The sequence below is a fragment of the Rhinolophus hipposideros genome (assembly GCF_964194185.1).
Source record: "Rhinolophus hipposideros genome assembly, chromosome: 2".
In the NCBI taxonomy this organism is placed as follows: domain Eukaryota; kingdom Metazoa; phylum Chordata; class Mammalia; order Chiroptera; family Rhinolophidae; genus Rhinolophus; species Rhinolophus hipposideros.
The window spans coordinates 72,643,688-72,664,053 of NC_138048.1; the positions used below are offsets into that span (position 1 = coordinate 72,643,688).

Below are 20,366 nucleotides of genomic sequence, written 5' to 3' on the forward strand. Positions count from 1 at the left end.
GCTTCCTCCTTCCTCCTTGGAACAGGCTCCTGGGGAGAGGAGTCAGCTGAGCTCTGCCCCTGGAACTATGAGTGGCACTCAAAGCTTCCTGCTAGGGTTCTGCTTGTCCTTCATGCCAAGTCCGTCCCGTGGGGCCTGATATATACAGTGGGTACCATTTACCCTGTTGCCTTTTCTTCCTGAACTTCTGCTGGACACATGTTTCTAACTTTCCCACAGGGGACAAATGGACCATTCACATGTATGTTTTGTTGGACCTGCCACACTCCATGTTTCAGAAATATTTGTACTAATCACCAACTTTTAAAAATCTGGTGATTGAACATAATATTTATATGTCTGGCCTTTTGTACAGAGGTGTTGCACTGCTGCCTTTTAAGGTAAGAGATTGTCCTTCTGCCCCAGTCGCCACTTCTCCCCAGCTCAGAAGCTGGAGTCGGTTGGTCACCGCACTTGTCCTGTTTGCTCCTAACCCTGGGCTACACCGCCCTTTGTATGATTTGTCTGGCTTCTCAGAAAACTGAGTGAACAACCCCTGTACAATTGTTTCAGTTTTCATTGACCCTGTTCCAGAAAGATAACTCTGCATTGACCTTGTTCGAGCAATGCAGACTTTTGGGAAAATACAGTCTGACTTTTTTGCTTCAGACCTTTGACAACGAGAACTAATTTTGATAATGCTGCAGGATGCTGATCAGTCCGGGAACAGGAAAGAGGCCATGCCAGCTTCATGACACACAGTCTGCTTGCATGCCCTTCCCTGACTCAGAAGGAAAGCCAGGTAGGGGCATGCGTCTCATGCTGCCTGACAGGGGACGAGGAAATAAACTTGGCCATTTGCAAATGAGTAGGGGAGACAAAAGCCCTGGGTGGGTACGCTTTCCCACCCAGGACCCAGCGTTTATCAGATGATTATACAGCCCCAGCCACAGGACACTTGGTATAGCTCCCATTTTTTGCAGAATTCCGGTTTATAAGTGAAAATATTTAAGCATGTCAGAGTACAGTTGGCCTTCAAACAACATAGGGGTTAGGGGGTGCCAATCCTCTGAGCAGTGAAAAATCCGCGTGTAACTTTTGACTCCCCCAAAACTTAACTACAGTTGTCCCTCAGTATTTATGGGGACATGGTTCCAGGATCTCACCCCTCCCTTGCTGCAGTGGATACCAAAATCCACGGATGCTCAAGTCCCTTATATAAAATGGAAAAAAAACAATGCATACAGTCAGCCCTCCACATCTACAGTCAGTTTAATTCATAGGTGTAAAACACAGGGATAGGGAGGGCCAACTCTATATTTATTGAAAAACATCTGCACATAAGTGGACCTGCACACTTCAAACCTGTGTTGTTCAAGGGTCAGCTCTACTTTGTCTTGAAAGACCAGATCCACAGTGATTTAATAGAGATTAGTGTTTAATATGCGCTAGCGTTTGGAAGGAAGTGAAACCTTTCATTTATTTTCCTTTTATTTTTTAACGGAGAGGACCCCCCAACCCTAACAAGAGATGAAGTGTGCTGTTCTCAGTGTATATATGAACACATTACCAAGGGGGAGTGCTACTGTGGTAGGGATGGGCCATTATAAACATTCAATTAGGGGTCATTTCCAGCTAACATTGCTGAATCTACAACATACAAGGCATATAAGCATATTTATATTGTAGACTCAGATATGTATATATGTAAATACACACACACACACACACACACACACACACACATTGATCCTGTGTATGTGTCTATAGTAACAGCCTTCCATTAGGCACCAGCACATAGTTTCTGTGTGTACAAATTTAAGATATATTTTGTTAAGAAAGTGCTTATATATTATCTTAACCACAACCCTTCCTGACAGATGCTCTGAGTCCTCATTTTATAGATGAGAGGCAGGCTTACGCAGGCTATGCTCTTTGAGTAAGGCTGTACAGTCTATTAGCTTCCCAAGTTTGTAACCCATATTCTTCCTACTGCACCACTTGGCCTCTTAAGTTCAAGGTTAAAGTGGTAGAGAATGAACTACACTAGTCTCTTAGCTGACCATTTTTTCCTTGCACTTTACCATTAGGGAAAGAAAGGCGTTAGCACTGTTTGTCGCCCCTGGAGTTATGGAAAGAAAGGAAAGCATCCCCACTGGCAGGAAGTGGCTCTTCCTTCCCCCATCAGTGTGATGAGGACAAGCCTTAGAGCTAAGGAAGTCGTGCGGTCAGGGCTCCATTCCATGCTCACGTGGCTCAGTCATTTAGTGTTTATGTCTCTGGGAGGATTGTAGCCTTGGTTAAATCAAAAGAAAACAAGGATGCTCTGTCACCCTCTATCTCCATGTCACGCCCAGCAAATGGGTCTCCCATGTCCGCCTCCTGTCTCTCAGGTTAGATTTGACCCACGTGGGTAAACCATCTCCTTCAGAAGATTTCCTCTTCCCTTTTTCCACTGAGTGAACTCACATTCCCCTGCCATTGTACATATACTTAGTGCTGTATTTCCCTTCAGGAGGTTCTGGAAAAGGATGTAGATGACTTCATTCCTGTAAAACATGGTCGGTCTTGTTCTTTTCGTGTGCCCTTTAAATTTGAAGAATCCACATAGGTAGAGCAGCACTCGACTGAAATCATTAGAAAAATCATAACTTTTTGTATGTTTCAGGTGTACAAAACAACATAGTGATTAGACATTTATATACCTCACAAAGTGATAACCCCAATAAGTCCACTACCCATCTGACACGGTACATAGTTCTTATAGAATATGATTAACTATATTCCTTATGCTGTACTTTACATCCCCATGACTCTCTCTTTTTAATTCTAGTTGACATTCGGTACTATTTTATGAGTTTCTGGCATACAGTATAGTGGTTAGAAATTTACATAATTTATGAAGTGATCCCCCTGATAAGTCTCACACCACCTGACACTACACATAGTTTTTACGATATTAGTGACTGTATTCCCCAACGGTGTTTTACATCCCCATGACTCTCCTGTGACTACCAATTTGTACTTCTTAATTCCTTCACCTTTCTCACCCAGCCCCCAACACCCCTCCCATCTAGTAACCATCAGTTTGTTCTCTGTATCCCTGAGTCTGTGTCTGTTTTCTTTGTTCATTTATTTTGTTCTTTAGATTCCACATATAAGTGAGATCATATGGTATTTGTCTTTCTCAGTCTGACTTATTTTACTTAGCGTAATATCCTCTAGGTCCATCCATATTGTTGCAAATAGTAAAACTTCATTCTTTTTTATGGTAGAGTAATATTCCATTGTATGTATGTATCACAATTTCTTGATCCAATTGCCTACTGATGGGCATCTCGGTTGTTTCCATATCTCAGCTATTGTGAATAGGGCAGCAGTGAACTTCTTATACTAATTCTGGAAAGAGGCAAAGGTCTTTTGGTTTAAACCACTCATGGTCCAGCTGAAGATTGGGAGTCCTGGGGAGGTTAACTGGCTGGCCCAGAGTCCCCGGCTCATGACTAGTAGGGCCAGCCTGAAACTCTGGCCATCGGCTTTTACTCCAAAGCTTACAAGCACTCCTCTTATTTTATGAAACACTGGTTCTGATTCCTGGCAGATTGTCAGGCACTTATGTTTTAAGAAATGATATATGTATGGGTATGTGTGTGTTCTAAATCATATAGTGAAAATAGAAATCAAGTTTAAGAAAATACTTCGCATGGACTGAATTTGCTAGTAATAGTGTGACTCTGGACTTTATTAAAGTCAAAACAAAAAATGGCTACACAGACTTCTTAAATTAACATTTTTTTGTACAATCTCCTTGGAGATGACGGTCCTGTTGACTCTTCCTGTTAACATATCTAATCCAAATATATGTGAAATAATTCCCGTAAAGAACGCTATGCTATTCAGTTCAATGGAAGTGGAAAAAAACACCTTCAAATTTCTATACCCAGCCCTAAAGGTAGACACTCCTTTACTTTAAGCATGGTGGTGGTCAGAGGTTGCTATGACATTGTCATCATGGTAATAGACATAATAATAGCAAATACACATATGGCATTTATGATGGAATAGGTACTGTTCCAAATATTTTACATTAACTCATTTAGTCATCACAACAGCCTTTTGAGGTAAGTACTTAGCAATATCCCCATTTGCAGGCAGACACAGATAAGTTAAGTAATTTGCTCAAAGTCACACACAGTTAGTAAATGATAGAGCCCAAAGTAGAGAAAAAGGGTAGTTCTGGGCAAAAGCAAACTTTAAAGGTCAAATTTAATTTAGACTGTCTGCTGATTACCAAAACCTTTTAGCCCAGCTCGTTATAGTGATTAATGTAATAATCTTTCAGGCATTTTTAATTCCTCTTATACAATTTAATATATAAACAGGAAAAATCTGGGAGGATAAAGTATTCAGCAACACTGGTATTTGAAGTACTAGTGTCTCAGACTGTAAGCATCAATCATTAATATTTGTCTCTCCAAGCCAACGCTTGGAAAATTAGTATTACTAATCTTAGGTGTGTTTTTTTTTTTTTTTTTAAGAAAAAGTAAATGACTGGAAGCAGAGATTCAAACAATAAAGTTATATAAATGTGCTTTAAACCCTTTAGACTGCTCAACAAATATTCAGATGGTATTCAACATAGGTGAAGTGTTTTTACTTTTAATTAAATGTGTAATTAAACATATTGATTCTTTGGTCACACTATCTTAAATAAGAGATAATGAATCTTTCTTTGAAGACCTGTTGTAAGTAAGCATTATTTTCTCTTTAAGCAGTATCATTTGAAGAAGACATCGTATATGTTGCCAGCTTTGTAGTTCTGCATCTTGGCCCATCCTTTGGGCCCACGGTTATTCTTTTGAATATCTCTTGAGGTTCTTTCCCACCAGGAGAGATTCTGGACAATGGACTCTGTACTAGAACTGGTTCCATTAAACTCCTTGAACACTCTCTCATCCCGGAGATTTCTCTGACTTTTTTGAGATAGCAGTACTGGGAAATAGAATGGACTGTCTACTAAGTTTGGATCTCATTTTTAAACTGGGTAATTTATTTATCATCCTCTAATTAATAGCCGAGCACTTTATGAAAAACAAACACTTCCTTCTAGTTGGAAGCAGGAAAAGGAGAATTGCCATTTGCATTTCTTGTGAATATTTAATAGCTTTCTGTCTGAATTGGTTTTTGTTTTCATCTTTTTAATGGGATTTTTCTACCTAGAAAAGCACTGTGTGGAATTTATCTATTCCTTTTTATGCAAGTTAACCTCATTCTCTTTAGTTTATTCCTTAGGAAAGTCCATTAATTTATTATGGTGTTTGTTTTTGCAGGGTCTCTCCTGAGGTGGTATTATTTGTGCCTCCTCAGATTTATCTGATGGATATAAGAAGGAAAGTATATTAAACAGTACCTACTGTCCAAGTCCCCCTCTCTGTCCCTCACGAACACAGATTTGAAGGTAGCTTTTGTCCAGAACTCTCATCGAATAACCATTCATGAATTCATTCGTTTACTAAATATGTAAGAGCAGGTAGAGTGCTCGCGAGAGAAAAGTGACATCCCAACACTGCGGAGTATTTCCATTATGGAGGAAGCTGGGGTATGGGCTGCAGGACTTACAGGGAGGTGCATAGACTGTCCATTCTGTTGTCACTATTTCTGGTCCACAGTGTGGCCAGACCTGATTCATCCTGGGGTGACCCAAAGCATAGCAGGTTACCATTACTTCCATGTAAAATAATTTAAAAGCTTGAACATAGCTTAGGAATTTAGGAAGGAAAAACTGCCAATAATTCAATACTTTAAAAACATGGAAAAATATGAGAAACTGCTTTGACCTGGGCAGGACTAGAGAGTGGTACATATACAAGCGTCCTCTCACATTTGAATCTTGAAGAACATGCTCTCCATTGTGTTCTGTGTGGTGAGGACACCTTTCAGGCCTGAAGTGTGTGTATGTATGTATGTATATACACACACATACACACCAGGGGTGCCAAAAATGTATACAAGTGGACACTTTGGTTAACGTTGCTCAAGCAGTTGTTCACTGTAATCAGAATCGTCTGGATGCTGATGGTAACTGCTTTAAGCAACTCTTGTAATTGCGGAAGTCAAACGTGATTTGTATTCATCTTTTGTTATTGGCATATATTGAGTATTACAATTTTAACACAGTTTTTTTCCCTTTCTTAAAATGTGTATACATTTTTCTTGGCACCCTCTGTAGACGCCTGAGGCCTGCTGGGAAGCTTGGGAAAGGCTTGCTCCTGGAATCAGCACCTGTGATTCCACAGTGCTTCCCAGGAGGACGACAGAGAGCACAAAATGGATTCCGTCCTGCTCCAAGCAGGGTGGGGATAGTCAGAGGGGGGCAGTGACTAGGGTTCCGCCAAAGTCTCTGAGGTGGGTGTGCCACGCTGCCAATGGAGCACCTCAGAAAGGCATGCTGTAGAGCTGTGAGCTTAATTATTTATGATGCTGGACAATTTCTTGGAACTTTCAGCAAGAACCCGCGTGCCTAACTCATGAATCATAGCTAAAGTTCACCATTAATTTCTGCCACATTGTGGACTTGCCTCCCAATCACTGGTGTATCTCTCACCAGCTTTCCCCTGCCCCTGTGCGTCTGTGGCATAGGGTTTATCTTTGAGGAAACAGTGCCTTTTTAGAGAGAGATAATTTGCTTCGGGGTATGAACTTAGTCCCTTAAAGTTAAGTTTCCAAGACCTTGAGTTGATAGCAAACATACGCATACATCCTGTTTTTATTGCTTGGAAAGCAAAGTTCAAAGGTGATTCTGAAATTACCAGTTTAAAAGTTTGACAAATCAAGTTTACCATGTAAGAATTTTGCTCGTTTTTACAAAATGTGCTCCCCTATCCAATCTATCCCACCTTGGTTTTACTTTCCCCAGCTTGCATTTTCTGGCTTATTTAGACAGCTAACCTTAGTGTCCCCTGACATGCAGTGTGCTCACTTCCAGCTTTAGTTTTTCATTGATTTCTTACCTTCCTGAACTGGCCTTTCTCTAGAGTGGTTTTTCTCCTAATTCTTTAAGAGAATTAGGAGAAAAATTCTCTGGTTCCCTTGTTCCAGTGGGCCTTGTAGGTATGGTTCCCATGGGGTTTTTTTCTCTACTGTTGATTTCTTTTGGTCTTATATGTGATTGTATGTATAAACTGTGAAAACACTTTCATGTATATCACACCATACATTGCCTCAGTTGTGTATCAGTGCAGTTGAACTGCATTGTACCATAAAGGGCTAAACTTACTCTGTGATAGGTTTGATCTCTATGTTGACTGATTAGACTTATTTCCTTCCTCCCTCCCTTCCTCCCTCCCTTCCTTCCTTCCTTCCTTCCTTCCTTTCTTTCTTTTTTTTTTTAATTCTAACATTTCAGGAAATATAGGTTTGCTTTTCTTTGGGTTGTCTTTTTATCTTTGGGTTCATCTCTTTTGTTTGGCAGGTCAAAAAAATTCCAGTCATTTATTGAGAGCTGCTTGGTAAAGAATCACAGCCAGCGACCAGCAACAGAGCAACTGATGAAGCATCCATTTATACGAGACCAACCTAATGAACGACAGGTCCGCATTCAACTCAAGGACCATATTGATAGAACAAAGAAGAAGCGAGGAGAGAAAGGTTAGAAACACATTTTCATTTCAACAAGGGAAACAAAAGATGGAGTGAGTCCTGGGCTCTGGACGTATTCCTAGGTGGCCGTGGGGATTTCAAATGGGCCTGTATTATTCTTTAGTGTGAGGGGCTGCCTCTGAGATCACAGCCTGTGGGCAATCAGTGGAGTGAGACCCCTGAAATGGAATCTTTCATGAAAGAATAAAACTGCAAGAAATAGCACCTTTTCCAGGCACAGAACAAAAAGTCATGTTGAGTAGTACTATGAAGTGGTATAATATGACAAGTGATTTTCTTAATTCAAATGAATATTTGTGTTTTGTAGACCAAGACCAAAAATCCAGAGAAGACAGACAACCTAAAAAAAAAATTTAGTTCACATTTTTCTGTACTGGCAGTTTTCAACATTTAAGTTTTGGGGCTCTGAGGCTCATTTCTAATTTAGGTTTAAAAGTCAGAATGAATGTTTTTATAGACCTAGTGATTTAAAAAAAAAGGGGGGGGGGTTACCAGGCTTCTTTTTTTTCCTTTTTGCACTGCAAGATCATGTAATGCACTTCTTTATTTATAGATTCAGAAACTCATAGCTGTAGCTGTTACACCACACTAATCTTTTCACTGCATTGTTAGAAAGGACTCAAGTCCAAACTTGGGGTCCTAGAACTGTGTGCATAGAGACTCAAAATTCCTTAATTAGCATCCTGACCAAGGTAAAAACTCATGTGTTCTGCGTCAGGTGTTGTGACTAGTTGGGCAGGGAGGTAGGGAAGGTTGGGGAGGGAGATTTCTCCCAAGGGAGAAATGCAGAGAGCAGACAACTGAGTGTTCCCTAAGTGGGAGGAGGAGGGGGCAGCAGGCAGAGAGGTGGCAATGAGAAGGCTGTATAGGGCTGGCAAGGTGAGCACTGATTGTTTGGGGAGTGGAGAGAAGTGAGGAAGGCCAGGGACCGAGGATGGGAAGTACTTGGTGATGTGCTTTTCCTTGCGTCTATCTTCTCCCCCTTTCTCCTCTGTTCTGCACAATCCAAAAGGAATAGTGGCAGATGATGGGCAGCACAAGATCAGGGTTCTCTCTTTGAATTTGAATTTCCCTTCTTCTTTGCCTCTGCAATTAATATCTGTAATGTGGTAAGGTATGAGCAGGGACCGAGGGGTGGGGCGGTGAGCAGCGTAGGAGTCAAGACTGGGCAGAGGAAAGATCATCAGAGGGCTAAGGGAGGAGGAGCAATCCTAGTGAGTGTTCAAGAAAAGAGTTCATCTTTGCAGCCAGCCTGAGGCACTCAGGAAAATGTGTTACCAGGTTAGACTCAGGAGCAGGATGTTACGAGGCTCAGCCAAAAAGGAGACCCATCTCCAGGTGTTAGTGGTGGAGATGTACGAGGTGTCAGTCAGAACCTACGGAGCTAGGAGGGCAGCCCAAGTCGGAGAAACTAGGCATGAAGAGAAATAGGCAAGTCAAGGTTAGAAAGTTCCAGGACTGATCTTTCAACTGCTCTTTATTAATAGTGGTCTTGGGCTACTCTGTGAAGTCAAAATATTAGAGAATATTTTAGGGTGGTATGTCAGACATGCAACCATTAAACGCCAACTTCTCTAAAAGGAAATTTATTTTACTGTGGATATAAAGTAGGTTAAGTGCTTAGACTCTTGTTTTCAGACTCAAATTCTGAGTTCAAATTCTATCCCTACCCCTTAATACGCACACGAACTTCACCCCTTTTCTAATCTTTAAAATAGGACTGGGTGTATAACAATAATTAGTATTGCCTGGCATGGTTGCAAAGATTAAATGAGATTATGCACATAAAATGCTTAATGCAATGTCTGGCACATAGATTTATTCAATAAATGTTGGCTATTATCATACAGACTTTATTGACCTATAATTTTTCAGTACTCTTCAGGGTTACTTTCAGAGAACTCGTGACTTTTCTGCCTCTGACCTGTGAGTAAGAATGGGTAAAATTTGTGCCTTGGGTTGTTCCCACATTTTTTGGCACAAACTCTGGAATATGACTCAGAACTCACCATCCCATGAAAACAGACCTTTTAATGTATTTCTTCTCTGCAGAGTAGAAGAGTAAGTTTCTTGGAAGTAGATACACTCAGGGTTACATGGTAATTTAAGGAACCTAATTCTGTTCAGACTAACAGCCACCAGAGGCTCTTATTTTGGTCTGCTCCTCAAGAAAGGGTATTGATCAAATGAGATTTCATTTCATTTGCTCAGTTTGGTCAAACTACCTAGTTTGCTCCCTCTAATACGTTTTCACTCTCTTAGTGGCTCTAAGACCAGCTTTTGGTAGAATCAAACAATTTTAATGTGCATTGTTTTATGACTTTTTTTACCTGACATTATTTTTACTTTAAGATATGTTGACCCATGCTAATTTAAGCCAGTAATATAAAAGCAATCAAACCAGATCCTGGAGAAGTATTACAGTGATGAAGCCTGATAAATGAAGGTTTTACCCTAGAGATAAAAATGATTGGATTAATTGGGTGCTTTTTTCCCTTGCTATTATTTCCTTTAATAGATAAAATGTCTGCATTTTACTTTGAACTCCTGTTGATTCATTTCAGGAAAGTTTGGGATATTAAACTTTTAGTGTGGAATATTGAAACACATTATGAAGGTTCTTTACATAAGTAGCCTGAACATTTCATACATATCTAAATATATAAAGCTAATTTGTGATTTTAAAAAATACACTTTAAATCATTACACTTTTGGCTTTTTTAAATAATCCCTTTAATGGCTAAAAAGTATGGAAGGCAAGGTGTGTTGAAGGTCATGATCAAATTCAATAGTTATTATATGATGACGGCGCCTGGTGGAGGCGTAACGAAATTGCAGTTTCAGTTCCGTTTTAGGGGTGCACAAATATCTTCAGAATTGTAATTACTAACCCACAGTTCTGAAAGGATAACAGTATTGTGATACCCTTCCTTGCATAAAATCAAAAGCTCCTTCAAAGGCTCCTCATTGCCTACAAAAAAGTTCTCAGCATGATATACATGGATCAGCAAGCCATATCAGACCTGCTGGTCTTTCTCGCTCCATCTGCTTTCTTATACCCAGACATCTAGCCACTCATAACTCATTGTTTCCTGAATATGCCATGCACTGTAATACAGCCACTGTCAGGTGGTTATGTTGCTTAGAATGACCTTTGCCCACCACTGGCAGCTGCTATCGGCCTGAAAAAGGGCCACTAATCTTCCAAGGCCCAGCTCATTTTCTTCTCAAAGATTTCACTGGTCCTTTTTCCCATTATGACCAGTGGACTTAGCTGCTCCCTTCTCTCATATCTCGGTGCTCTTTTTATGTACTTTTATCTAACATATAATATGTCGGAAAGAATACTTAGTTTTAAAGTTGGAAAATTTTAAATAATGAATTCTAAATCTAAATCCCAGATGTGTCAATGAGGCGACATTGGTCATATCACTTAACCTCTTGTAATCTCAGTATCTTCACTTGAAAAATGAGTATTATGTTAAAGGAGTGTTATGAGAAATAAATGAGAGATCATAGGTAAAGTGTCTAGCGTGGTGACTGGCATGGGAGAGACCCAACAAGGATTAGTAGTACCCTTTCTTCAGAATCATGGAAATTGTAATTATTTACTTGTTCGTCTTGCCTATTCTGATCTCCTCCAAAGCATTATTCATTATTGCACTGTACCTTGCTTAACATATTATTGAATTAAATGGATGTTGTCAGTGGGTCAATCAAAACACATTTAACTGTAGTTTTTAATAGTACGTGTCTTCAAAAGTTTTTCTGATATTTATCAAGATATCTAAAGTCAATGTGTGAGTCCATGGAAGTTGTAATAAAATTCCTACTGAAGAAAAGATAAATATCGTCAATAAGTTAACAGTGGCCAATAAAAGGTTTGTTTAGGTAGTCCCATGGTGGGAGTTAACAGAAACTGAAAGGCGATTTTTCGATTCTTTGTGTTCGCTTTTGTGTGAACACAAGGCATCACGGGTAAATTTCTTGAGTCAGCTGGGGCAGTCTTAGATGTGGTTAATTCCACGTACTTGAAACCAGCTGGTGGGAAGTGTCAGGAGGTTTGGAGCCTATCCCAGGTTGTTTAATGACAACTCTTTAGGCCTCAATTTGCTTATATATAAAACGAGGGGGTTGGGCTTTATGGCTCTATCACATTTTTTGTGCACTAACCTTCTGTGAGTCTCTCTTTAGATGAGACAGAATATGAGTACAGTGGAAGCGAGGAAGAAGAGGAGGAGAATGACTCAGGAGAGCCCAGGTAGGAGAGCAAAAGCCAAGTCTTCTCGTTTTTCACATTCTGAATTGTGCTTGTGTGAAATTCACTTATCCTCTTGATTTATAGGTTCATTTTTAAGAATCTGGCAGGATGGTCTTATTTAATTTATTGCCCACAACACACGCATTAATTGGGAAAAATTTCCCTAGGCAGACTCTGACAAAAACATGCAAATCAGCATATTCCTTATCTTGTCCTCCGAGATTTATGGTCTCTATTCTAAGACCTGTTTCCTCACACACGTTACGTGTAGAATAGGCAGGAGGCAATTATCTGGGTAATACGGGATGAAAAGTACCTAAAACTACAACTTTCCGGAGACCTAAGTGGTAGTTTTAGACTTGAGTCATTCAGTTCATTACTTCATACCCTGGAGAAACCCATTCGGGCACCCACTGCCCTTGCCATCTGCCTTGGTATTTTCAGCGTACCCTAATCCAAGAGGAAATGATTTCCAGGAAATCAGATTACACTGTAGAGGTGAACCCTAAATAGAAACTTCCATGCCCAGCCTGTTGTCACACGTTGGACCTCAGGATCGAGTGCTGCTTTATTATTATCGTCTCTACGTTTTGAATTTCACCTGACTTTGCTTCCGACTTTCTGCCAGTGTGTTCATAAATCATGAATGCCAGTGTGATCGCACTGCCAGGACTTCTCTTTCTTGAGAGAATTCAGTGGGCAGCCGTTTGGTGAGTTCAGGGGCACCGTCACACACACCATAGCATTCGCACTGTACGTGTGAAGTGAAATTTATTGGGGGAAATGCACAGGTAGAAGCGTCACTGCGGTATATGGGTCCCCTAGCCATCCAGTAAGGGGACCCCATTACTCTAGGAGAAGGAGCAGTTCCTGTACTGCTGAGGCAGAGCTCCCTGAACAGGGAAGGAGCCAGCTCAGCCAATGCTGCTAGAATATTTAGGGGAGTGGGCTCTTCTTTTTGAGCTTAGACCTACCCAGTGGGATTACTGCTAAACCACCAGAAGAGGGCAGGAGGGAGCTGACAGGGCCACCCACGTTTGTTCTGTTTACCTCCCACAGGAATTCCCAAGATCAAAGACTGAAGGAGCATTCTTCCCTGCCTTCCGACACATAGTGTGTTGGCCACCCCCGGTTTAGCTGCATAAAAATGATAACTATCAAGTAGTGACATGGTCTTATGAAGCAAAGGACCAAATGCCTTGCTTTCAGAGAAGTGACACACTATTTTTCCAAAGCTCACCCAGGCATTCATGTCAGCCTTCTGATCATTTTCTAGAGAACTGAGAAACCCCGTTTGAAGGAATACTTGCTAAACCGCGTGTTTGGCATCACTCAGTGGGCTGAGCTAGCCATGCCTTCACAGTTCTGCCATTGTCCCGTCATTGTGGCACATGGAAGATTGTGTTCCAAGTCCTGTTTTATGGACACATCTAATTAATCTTCGTGAAATCCTGAAAAGTGGAAAGGGACAGTGGTTACCTCCTTTTGGAACTGAGGTAGAAGTCCAAGGGTGGTAACCGGGCCCTCCGCCAAGGGAATGAACGATGGAGTCAGCGGTGCAGCTCAGACTGCCTGGCATGGCCTCCGCGCCCGTTAGTACATCGCAGAGCACCTTCGTGTGCATGCGAGCTGCCCTCAGAGCTTGTGGCCTGTGGACATAAGCACCATCATTTGGGGTTTGTTTTAGAGTTCCACACAAAGGCTGTAAGTTTTGGAGAAGGCCTGTTCATATAAGGCAAGCATTGCCCATGCAGAGTCACAAAGGAAGCCTTTTTATGTCATTGTATGGCGGTATCTCGCATCGTACCCTAACCACTCTCTAAAACAGAATGCCACCTCCAAGGCAAGTGCCACCGAGCCTGCTCCTCCCCCGGCATTCTCCACCCCAGCTCTTGTTACCACCATTGTCCTGGTGCCAAGACAAAACCTGCAAGTCATCCTTCACTCCACACATTAGAGCCACCAACAGGTTTCATCAGCTCTGTTCCCAAATGATTGCCGCAGCTGCCATGCCCTCCACTCTTGCCCTGGTTGAAGTCTCTACCTCAGGGCCATTGCAGTAGCAGCCGGCTGGTGGCCTTGCTTGCCCTCAGGCCCCCTGCAGACTGTCGTCCATTCGGCAGCCAAACAGATCAGCTCATGTTGCTCTCCTGCATGTGTAGCTTCCAAGACCACATGGTCTACCCGGACTGCCCTTTCTCTCTGACCTTCTCTGGACCGCGCTTCCTCTCATTCATTCTGCTCCGGGAAGACCGACTGGGGTTTAGTTCTTGGAAGAGGCCGCACCTGTTCCTCCCGCAGGCCTCTATACAGTTGACCCTTAATGTGGTTTTGAACTGCACGAGTGCCAACATGCAAAGAGTCAACAATATGAATTGATCTATGTCATTTTAGACAGAGGACTTCAGCATCCTCTGGTTTTGGTGTCCACAGGCAGGGTGGGGGTGGGGGCGGTCCTAGAACCAATTCCTCATGGATAACGAGTGGTAACTAAGTTTGGGGGGGAGTCCAAAGTTAGTTATATGCAGATGTTCTACTGCGCAGGGGGTCAGCACCCCTAATTGCCGAATTGTTCAGCGGTCAACTGTCCTTGCTTTTCCTTCTGCTGAGGGCTCTTCTCCCCACCTCTTCTCATGACTTCATCAGTTGAGTCTTAGCGCCACTGTCACCTTCTCAGAGAGGTCCTCCTTGCTTACCCCGCCCACCAGAGCAGAACCATTAATCACCCAGCATCCTGCCACGGTCACTTGTAAACTATTGCACTTTATCTTCTGTAGGATCTATTAATACCTGAAATTATGTTACTTGTAATTATTCGTGTGTCTGCCTAGTGATTTTTCTGCCTTTCCCGCAAGCAGATAACTCTAGAGAGAAAGTTTGGTTAGCTCCTGCTGTCTCCACTAGAACCTGTGATAGTGCCTGCCTTATAGGAGGTGCTCAATAATTACCGAGTGGGCTTCTTTCACGTGGGAGCTGCCAGAAAGATTAAAAAGGCTAGGTCTCTATGCACAAACAGCAGCCATTTTCTACGTGCCTGTTACTAGGCTGTTGTGTTTGTGACTTTGAGTTTTTCACATGCAGTTAGGTGGTGAGTGGGGCAGCCCTCGACCACCAGCGACGTAGGAGGAGTTTGTCGATGATGTTCCTCTGTCCCCTTATTCTCTGCATCACACGTAGAAGTACACACATACATACATACAATCACCATTTTACAGATAAGACACTGAGGCTCAGGGTGCTCAAAGGGAATCTGGGAATCAGTGAGCTGGTTTGAAGTCCCCGCTGCACCTTCTGTGGCCAGAACCAAACCACTTAACTTCACTCTAACGATGGTGCAGCGAGACACGTCCTGAGCTCTTGGACTTGGCAGACTCGGGTTCTTGTCCTGGCTCAGTTGACCTTGGCTCAGGCGCTTTCCCTCCCTGGCTCATCGTGTCTTCACATGCGCAGCCTGCCCTTTGCCTTCTGGGTTTGGTGAGAGGAGTCAGGGAGGTGACGTGGTGAGTGGTGAGTACAGTGAGTACAGTGGCCTGTACTCATCTAAGTAGAGTAGGCTCCCTTACTGCCCCCAATTCATTTTTATTTGTTGGCTTTGTTCTTGTCTTTCTTAAACATGAAAATAAGCCAGTCTGGGGCTCAGGGCTTGCACACTCACTGAACACTGTAGAAACAACAGATCTTTGCCTTGTGACAAGGGTTAGGGAGCAGTGTGGACAGTCGTGGAGAGAGGTGATGACTCTGGGAATGTGACATCCCGCTAGGGATGGTGACAACGTATGTATGCAATAGTCACACTGAAAGGGAGCCTGGGTACTAGTCTCACCTTGACTCTGTCTCTTGGGGGGTCAGTAACATAATTAGTAGAGGATCTAAGAGCCTGTGCTTGAGCATGTGGCTCCTTTCGCCATACACGAGTGAGATATTTGCCCTGATCTCCAACCTCAAGACCCTCAAGACCAAGTGGTGATGACTGCCCTGGCCCCATGCGGAATCCTGATCTCTGTCTCCTGCCTGCAGCTCCATTCTGAACCTGCCCGGGGAGTCGACGCTGAGGCGGGACTTCCTGCGGCTGCAGCTGGCCAACAAGGAGCGGTCGGAGGCCCTGCGGCGGCAGCAGCTGGAGCAGCAGCAGAGGGAGAACGAGGAGCATAAGCGGCAGCTGCTGGCCGAGCGCCAGAAGCGCATAGAGGAGCAGAAGGAGCAGCGCCGGCGGCTGGAGGAGGTCAGGACCCTCTCGGCCGCTTCTGCACCCCACGGCCCTTGGCGGGGGCCTCTCCCTAGGTGTCCGCCACTGTGGGCCCGCATCCCACCCCTGAGGTCAGGGCCAGAGCCTGCTCGGAGCACACACACCTTGGAAGCAAAGGACTTCCTATGCCTGGCCGGGCATGTGACCTTGGTATAGTCACTTCACAAAAGCGGGTGAAGGCCTCAACCCTTCGAGCCTGGCTCACTTATCACCTTCTCAGGGAGGCCTCCTTGACCACCTGACTTAAAAATCACACTCCCTCCCTCTAGCATGTGCTGCTGCCTGCCCTGCTTTATTATTTTTACGTAGCTCTGACTACCTTCACAAGTACTCTTACGTACTTTCACATATCTGGCTGTCCCCGCTGGAATGGAAGCCCCCTGAGCACAGGGGTTTATTGTCTCTTTTACCCCTGATGTAGCTCTACATCATGTATCTCTAGTCCCTAGAACAGTGCCTAGCACACAATAGATGCCTCGTAAATATTCGCGGAACGAATGAACTAAGGTATGAGCGAATGAGTCAATGACTGAGAAATGAAATACAGGTATTCACTAGATCACAGTGACTAGGCAGGTAAGTGAAGTGTCGCGTGTGGAAAAGCAGGGCCTGCTTTCATTGGTATTTCCACGTCCTTCCAGACAGACACCCTTTGATACCCAGGGCCTGTCTTCCTGCGTGTGGGCAAGACTTGCCTTCACCTGCAGGCATTGCTCTCATGTTTGCGGGAAACCATCCCACCACCCACACTTTCCTGCATGGCTTGTCCTGGGCACGGCGCTCTCACCCTGTGGTCTTAATAACGTTTGTTAAAGCCTCCTTCCCAGAACCTTGCCCTCAGGCCTCCTTCCTCTGCCACATAAATCAAAGCCTCTAGACAATTAGGAAACGGAGAGATCATAGCTATTGGGGAAGTTGGATGGCAGATGAAAGAAAGGTTCACTGACTGTACTAACTGTAATTTTACAGTTCTCCCGAATACCGTCTTGTTCCCCATTAACGGTTTACAGCAATGCACTTGCACTGTCAGGTGGCCACTGCAGTTAGAGGGTGGTGAATTGCAGACAGCAGGAGCAGATTGCTTTTTAAATGGCATGTCCAGGTCCAGCCTCCCTGGTTTAATTCAGTGAGGGCCTCAGTTCCAGTTTGCAATAAATCCCATCAACCTCATTATGTCCCTGGAATATTAGTATGCAGACCAGCAGCAATAATACCCAACAGTTGCAATTACTGAGTGACTTGAGTGTGCCAAATACCAGGTCGGGTTCTTTGCTTATAACCAAGATCTTACCTGCTGTCATTATCTCTTTGCATGTATTCATTATTTCTCATGCAAAATGCATATAGTCTCTATTTAACAAGAGGAAACTGAGGTTCAAGGAGGGGAAGTAATTGGTTCCATGTCCCAGGGCCAGTAAGTGCAAAGCCAGGATTCATACTAGGTCTCCCTGATCTCAATGACCACATGGGCCCTGACATGGTAAGTGTAGATGTGTAATTAGAGCTTTCAACTATAATCCTCGGAATTGAACTTTGCAGGTTTCTGCAAGCAGCAGTAGGCAAGTGAAGCACTTTCCTCTCTAAGTATATAAGTCTGTGATATTGTCTGTGTGAAGAATGGTGAGCATATGAGAAGTTCAGAGCTCACCATCCCCTAGTGTAGGATTTACCCCGTCACAGACAGCGGCACTGCAGTGCTATGGGGCAGAGGCCGGCAGAGGAGCAGGCAGAGGTGGGGAACCTCACTGGCAGTCTAAGCAGTGCGTTTCCTCTAAGCTTCTAACTTTTTATTGTGAGCGACTGCAGGTATCCTCAGGCAGCTCTCAGAAGTGAAATACAAACTATCGCAGTGGAGGTGCCTGCTCCTCTGGTTACTCTCTGGGGCACAAATTGAAATAGAAAGGTGCCCTGGTGTCATCTCCTTCAGCCCACCAGGCCAGCTTTTGGCCTCTTCCACTGGCCTCCAGCTCCGAGCCACACCATTTCCTCTAGGCTCCCAAGTCTCCCGAGGACCAGAGGCCTCTACTGGTTGGATCCAAGGTTTACTCCCTTAGACTGGTCCAGCTTCTGTCCCTAGCTAGGCAGTGAGTGCCCTCTCAGGCTCTGTCCCCAAATCCTACCTTCCCTGCTTCTTTCCTGGCTTGTGGTTGACACCTTCCTCTTTGTAAAATTTTAGAACTCTTAAACCTAGACCTAGACCCTCAGTTAGTACAGAGTCTTTTCAGAGGCTGCATTGTATTGTTTTATTTTTCAGATTTTCTTACCTGGTGCAATTTATTTCAGCTTTATGTGGTTTTTCAAGTTGCTGGAATAATCATCTCTCACAGTTACGAAGTACTTACTAAATGACAGGTACTCTGTTCAACATGTTATGTGAATTGTCTCATTTAATCTTCCCAATAGCCCCAATCTAAAGGTAATGCCACTGAGCCTCAGAGAGGTTAATAACTTGCTAAAAGTCACACAGCTTGAGAGGAAGCCAGGTTTCAAACCCAGGGGACTGGACGTCAGAGCCTAAGTGCTGTCACTACCTCTATTCTGCCTCTCAACTCATGAGCCATACTCAGCATGCTTTTCCACAGTCGGGTGTTTTTTAATTTTTTTTAACTTTGTTGGCGTGACATTGGTTAATAAGTTGATATAAGTTTCAAGTGTACATTTTCACAATGTGTCATCTGTGTATTGCACTATGTGTTCACCATAGTCTTTACCTGGTCTCTTCTTCAGGGGTCTTTTACCCTGAGAATTGAAGGGTTCCTAAGCAAGGGCAGAGAAGGGGCACCCAGCACGTGCTCGTCTTTTAGCCGGTTCTGGCTTTCATGCTCCCAGCCAGAGCTGCTGCTGAGAAAGCCTCATGTCTCTTTCTTTGTGGCATTTTCCGGAGCCTCTGCCTTGGATGCAAGTCGGTGTTCAGACTCCACGACAGACAAACCTCCACAGGGACACACCCTGTAAGTCCCCGCACAGGTGACTGCATGCACAGAGACGCTTTCCTCTGTGTCCCAGCGTGCATGAACCCTGGCTCCTCACCAGAAGCTAGAATGCTTGTGACCACAGGACAGCAAGAGATTGTACTGGCTTTATCTTTTGAGCCTTTATCTTGTCCCTATTGTTCGATAGAGAAGAAAAATAAATCCTAAATACTCAGATGGCTGCAAATTCTGAACCCCTAAGTAATGACTGTCTCTGCCACTAGGGACTCCTCTCCCACGTCCTGCTCCTACTGGACACCCATCCACATCTGCTGCCCTGGCCTGGAGTGACAACTTGTGTTTCTAGTGTCCTGAGTAGGAACGTGGGCTACTTGGTCACACGGAAGCAGTTGAAAACCACAGTTCGACTTTGGAATTTCGTGTCACTGTGGGTCAAGTTGGCTTGTGTAGACATCCTAGGAAACACATCCCCATTTCCAAATATAGGCCCTTCAGATGCTCTTTTGGTGACACGAGGCTGTGTAGGTTGTAGCCTTCATGTTCCTCAGTGACCTCAGATGTCACCTCCTACCAGAGCTTTCTAAGGAAGCTCCGCATGTCCTGTGCTATTTATGGGTAGCCATGTGGATTAGGCTGGGTTCTAAATCAGTATCGGTATATTCTTAGAAGGACTTTGTACACTGAATGTAGCCATTTATCATCTTTGTGAAAAGGACGTGGCTTCAGGCCAATTAAATGGTGTGGGCAAGACTCTCAGCTTGTGACCAATGATAAAATACAATTTATAACTAAGTTCCAGGAACTTGATTAAACTCAGCTCAGGTGAATGAGTCCATCAATAGTGAGAGAAAGTATGCAGAGGGCCTCTTCTGTTTTTGTTCAGTTCCATAAAAATGTCCATCACTTGGCCTTGCTAAAGCACAACTTGTTGTATTCTCTATCACAGATTTAGGGGCCAAGAGGTATTAGGGCACGCCCTCTGCTCATCTTCTCAGACTGACCTTGGGCAGAAGATTTGTGATGATGCCTGATTTTGCTCAAGAGTTTTGAGATGATATTAGTGATTTATGTATTTTTTCCCAACTTCCTAAGAGCCTTCTATTCCTTCATTTGGGGGAGAGAATACCCAGGAATGAATTAATTTGGCCCCAGGAGCTCTAACTTGCTACATGGTAGTAGGTTTTATTCATTGGAGAATTTTAAGTGTTTCAAGCCATCTAGGTCTCAAGACAAACATAATATCATCCAGTGATCAAACAACCAGTTCTAGCTAATACATACTCTACTG

At 43.6% G+C, this 20,366-nt stretch overlaps 1 protein-coding gene across 6 annotated transcripts in view; it reads left to right on the forward strand.

Annotated features, from left to right (window-relative positions):
* The window catches only part of TNIK (TRAF2 and NCK interacting kinase), a 364,845-nt gene that overhangs the window by 260,958 nt on the left and 83,521 nt on the right, over nt 1–20,366 (forward strand). For all 6 annotated transcript variants that reach the window (XM_081072831.1, XM_081072832.1, XM_081072833.1 and 3 more), the window contains exons 10-12: nt 7,451–7,626; nt 11,833–11,899; nt 15,917–16,121. In XM_081072831.1, the coding sequence (XP_080928957.1) occupies nt 7,451–7,626; nt 11,833–11,899; nt 15,917–16,121 (448 nt within the window). The remainder of the gene's footprint in view (nt 1–7,450; nt 7,627–11,832; nt 11,900–15,916; nt 16,122–20,366) is intronic.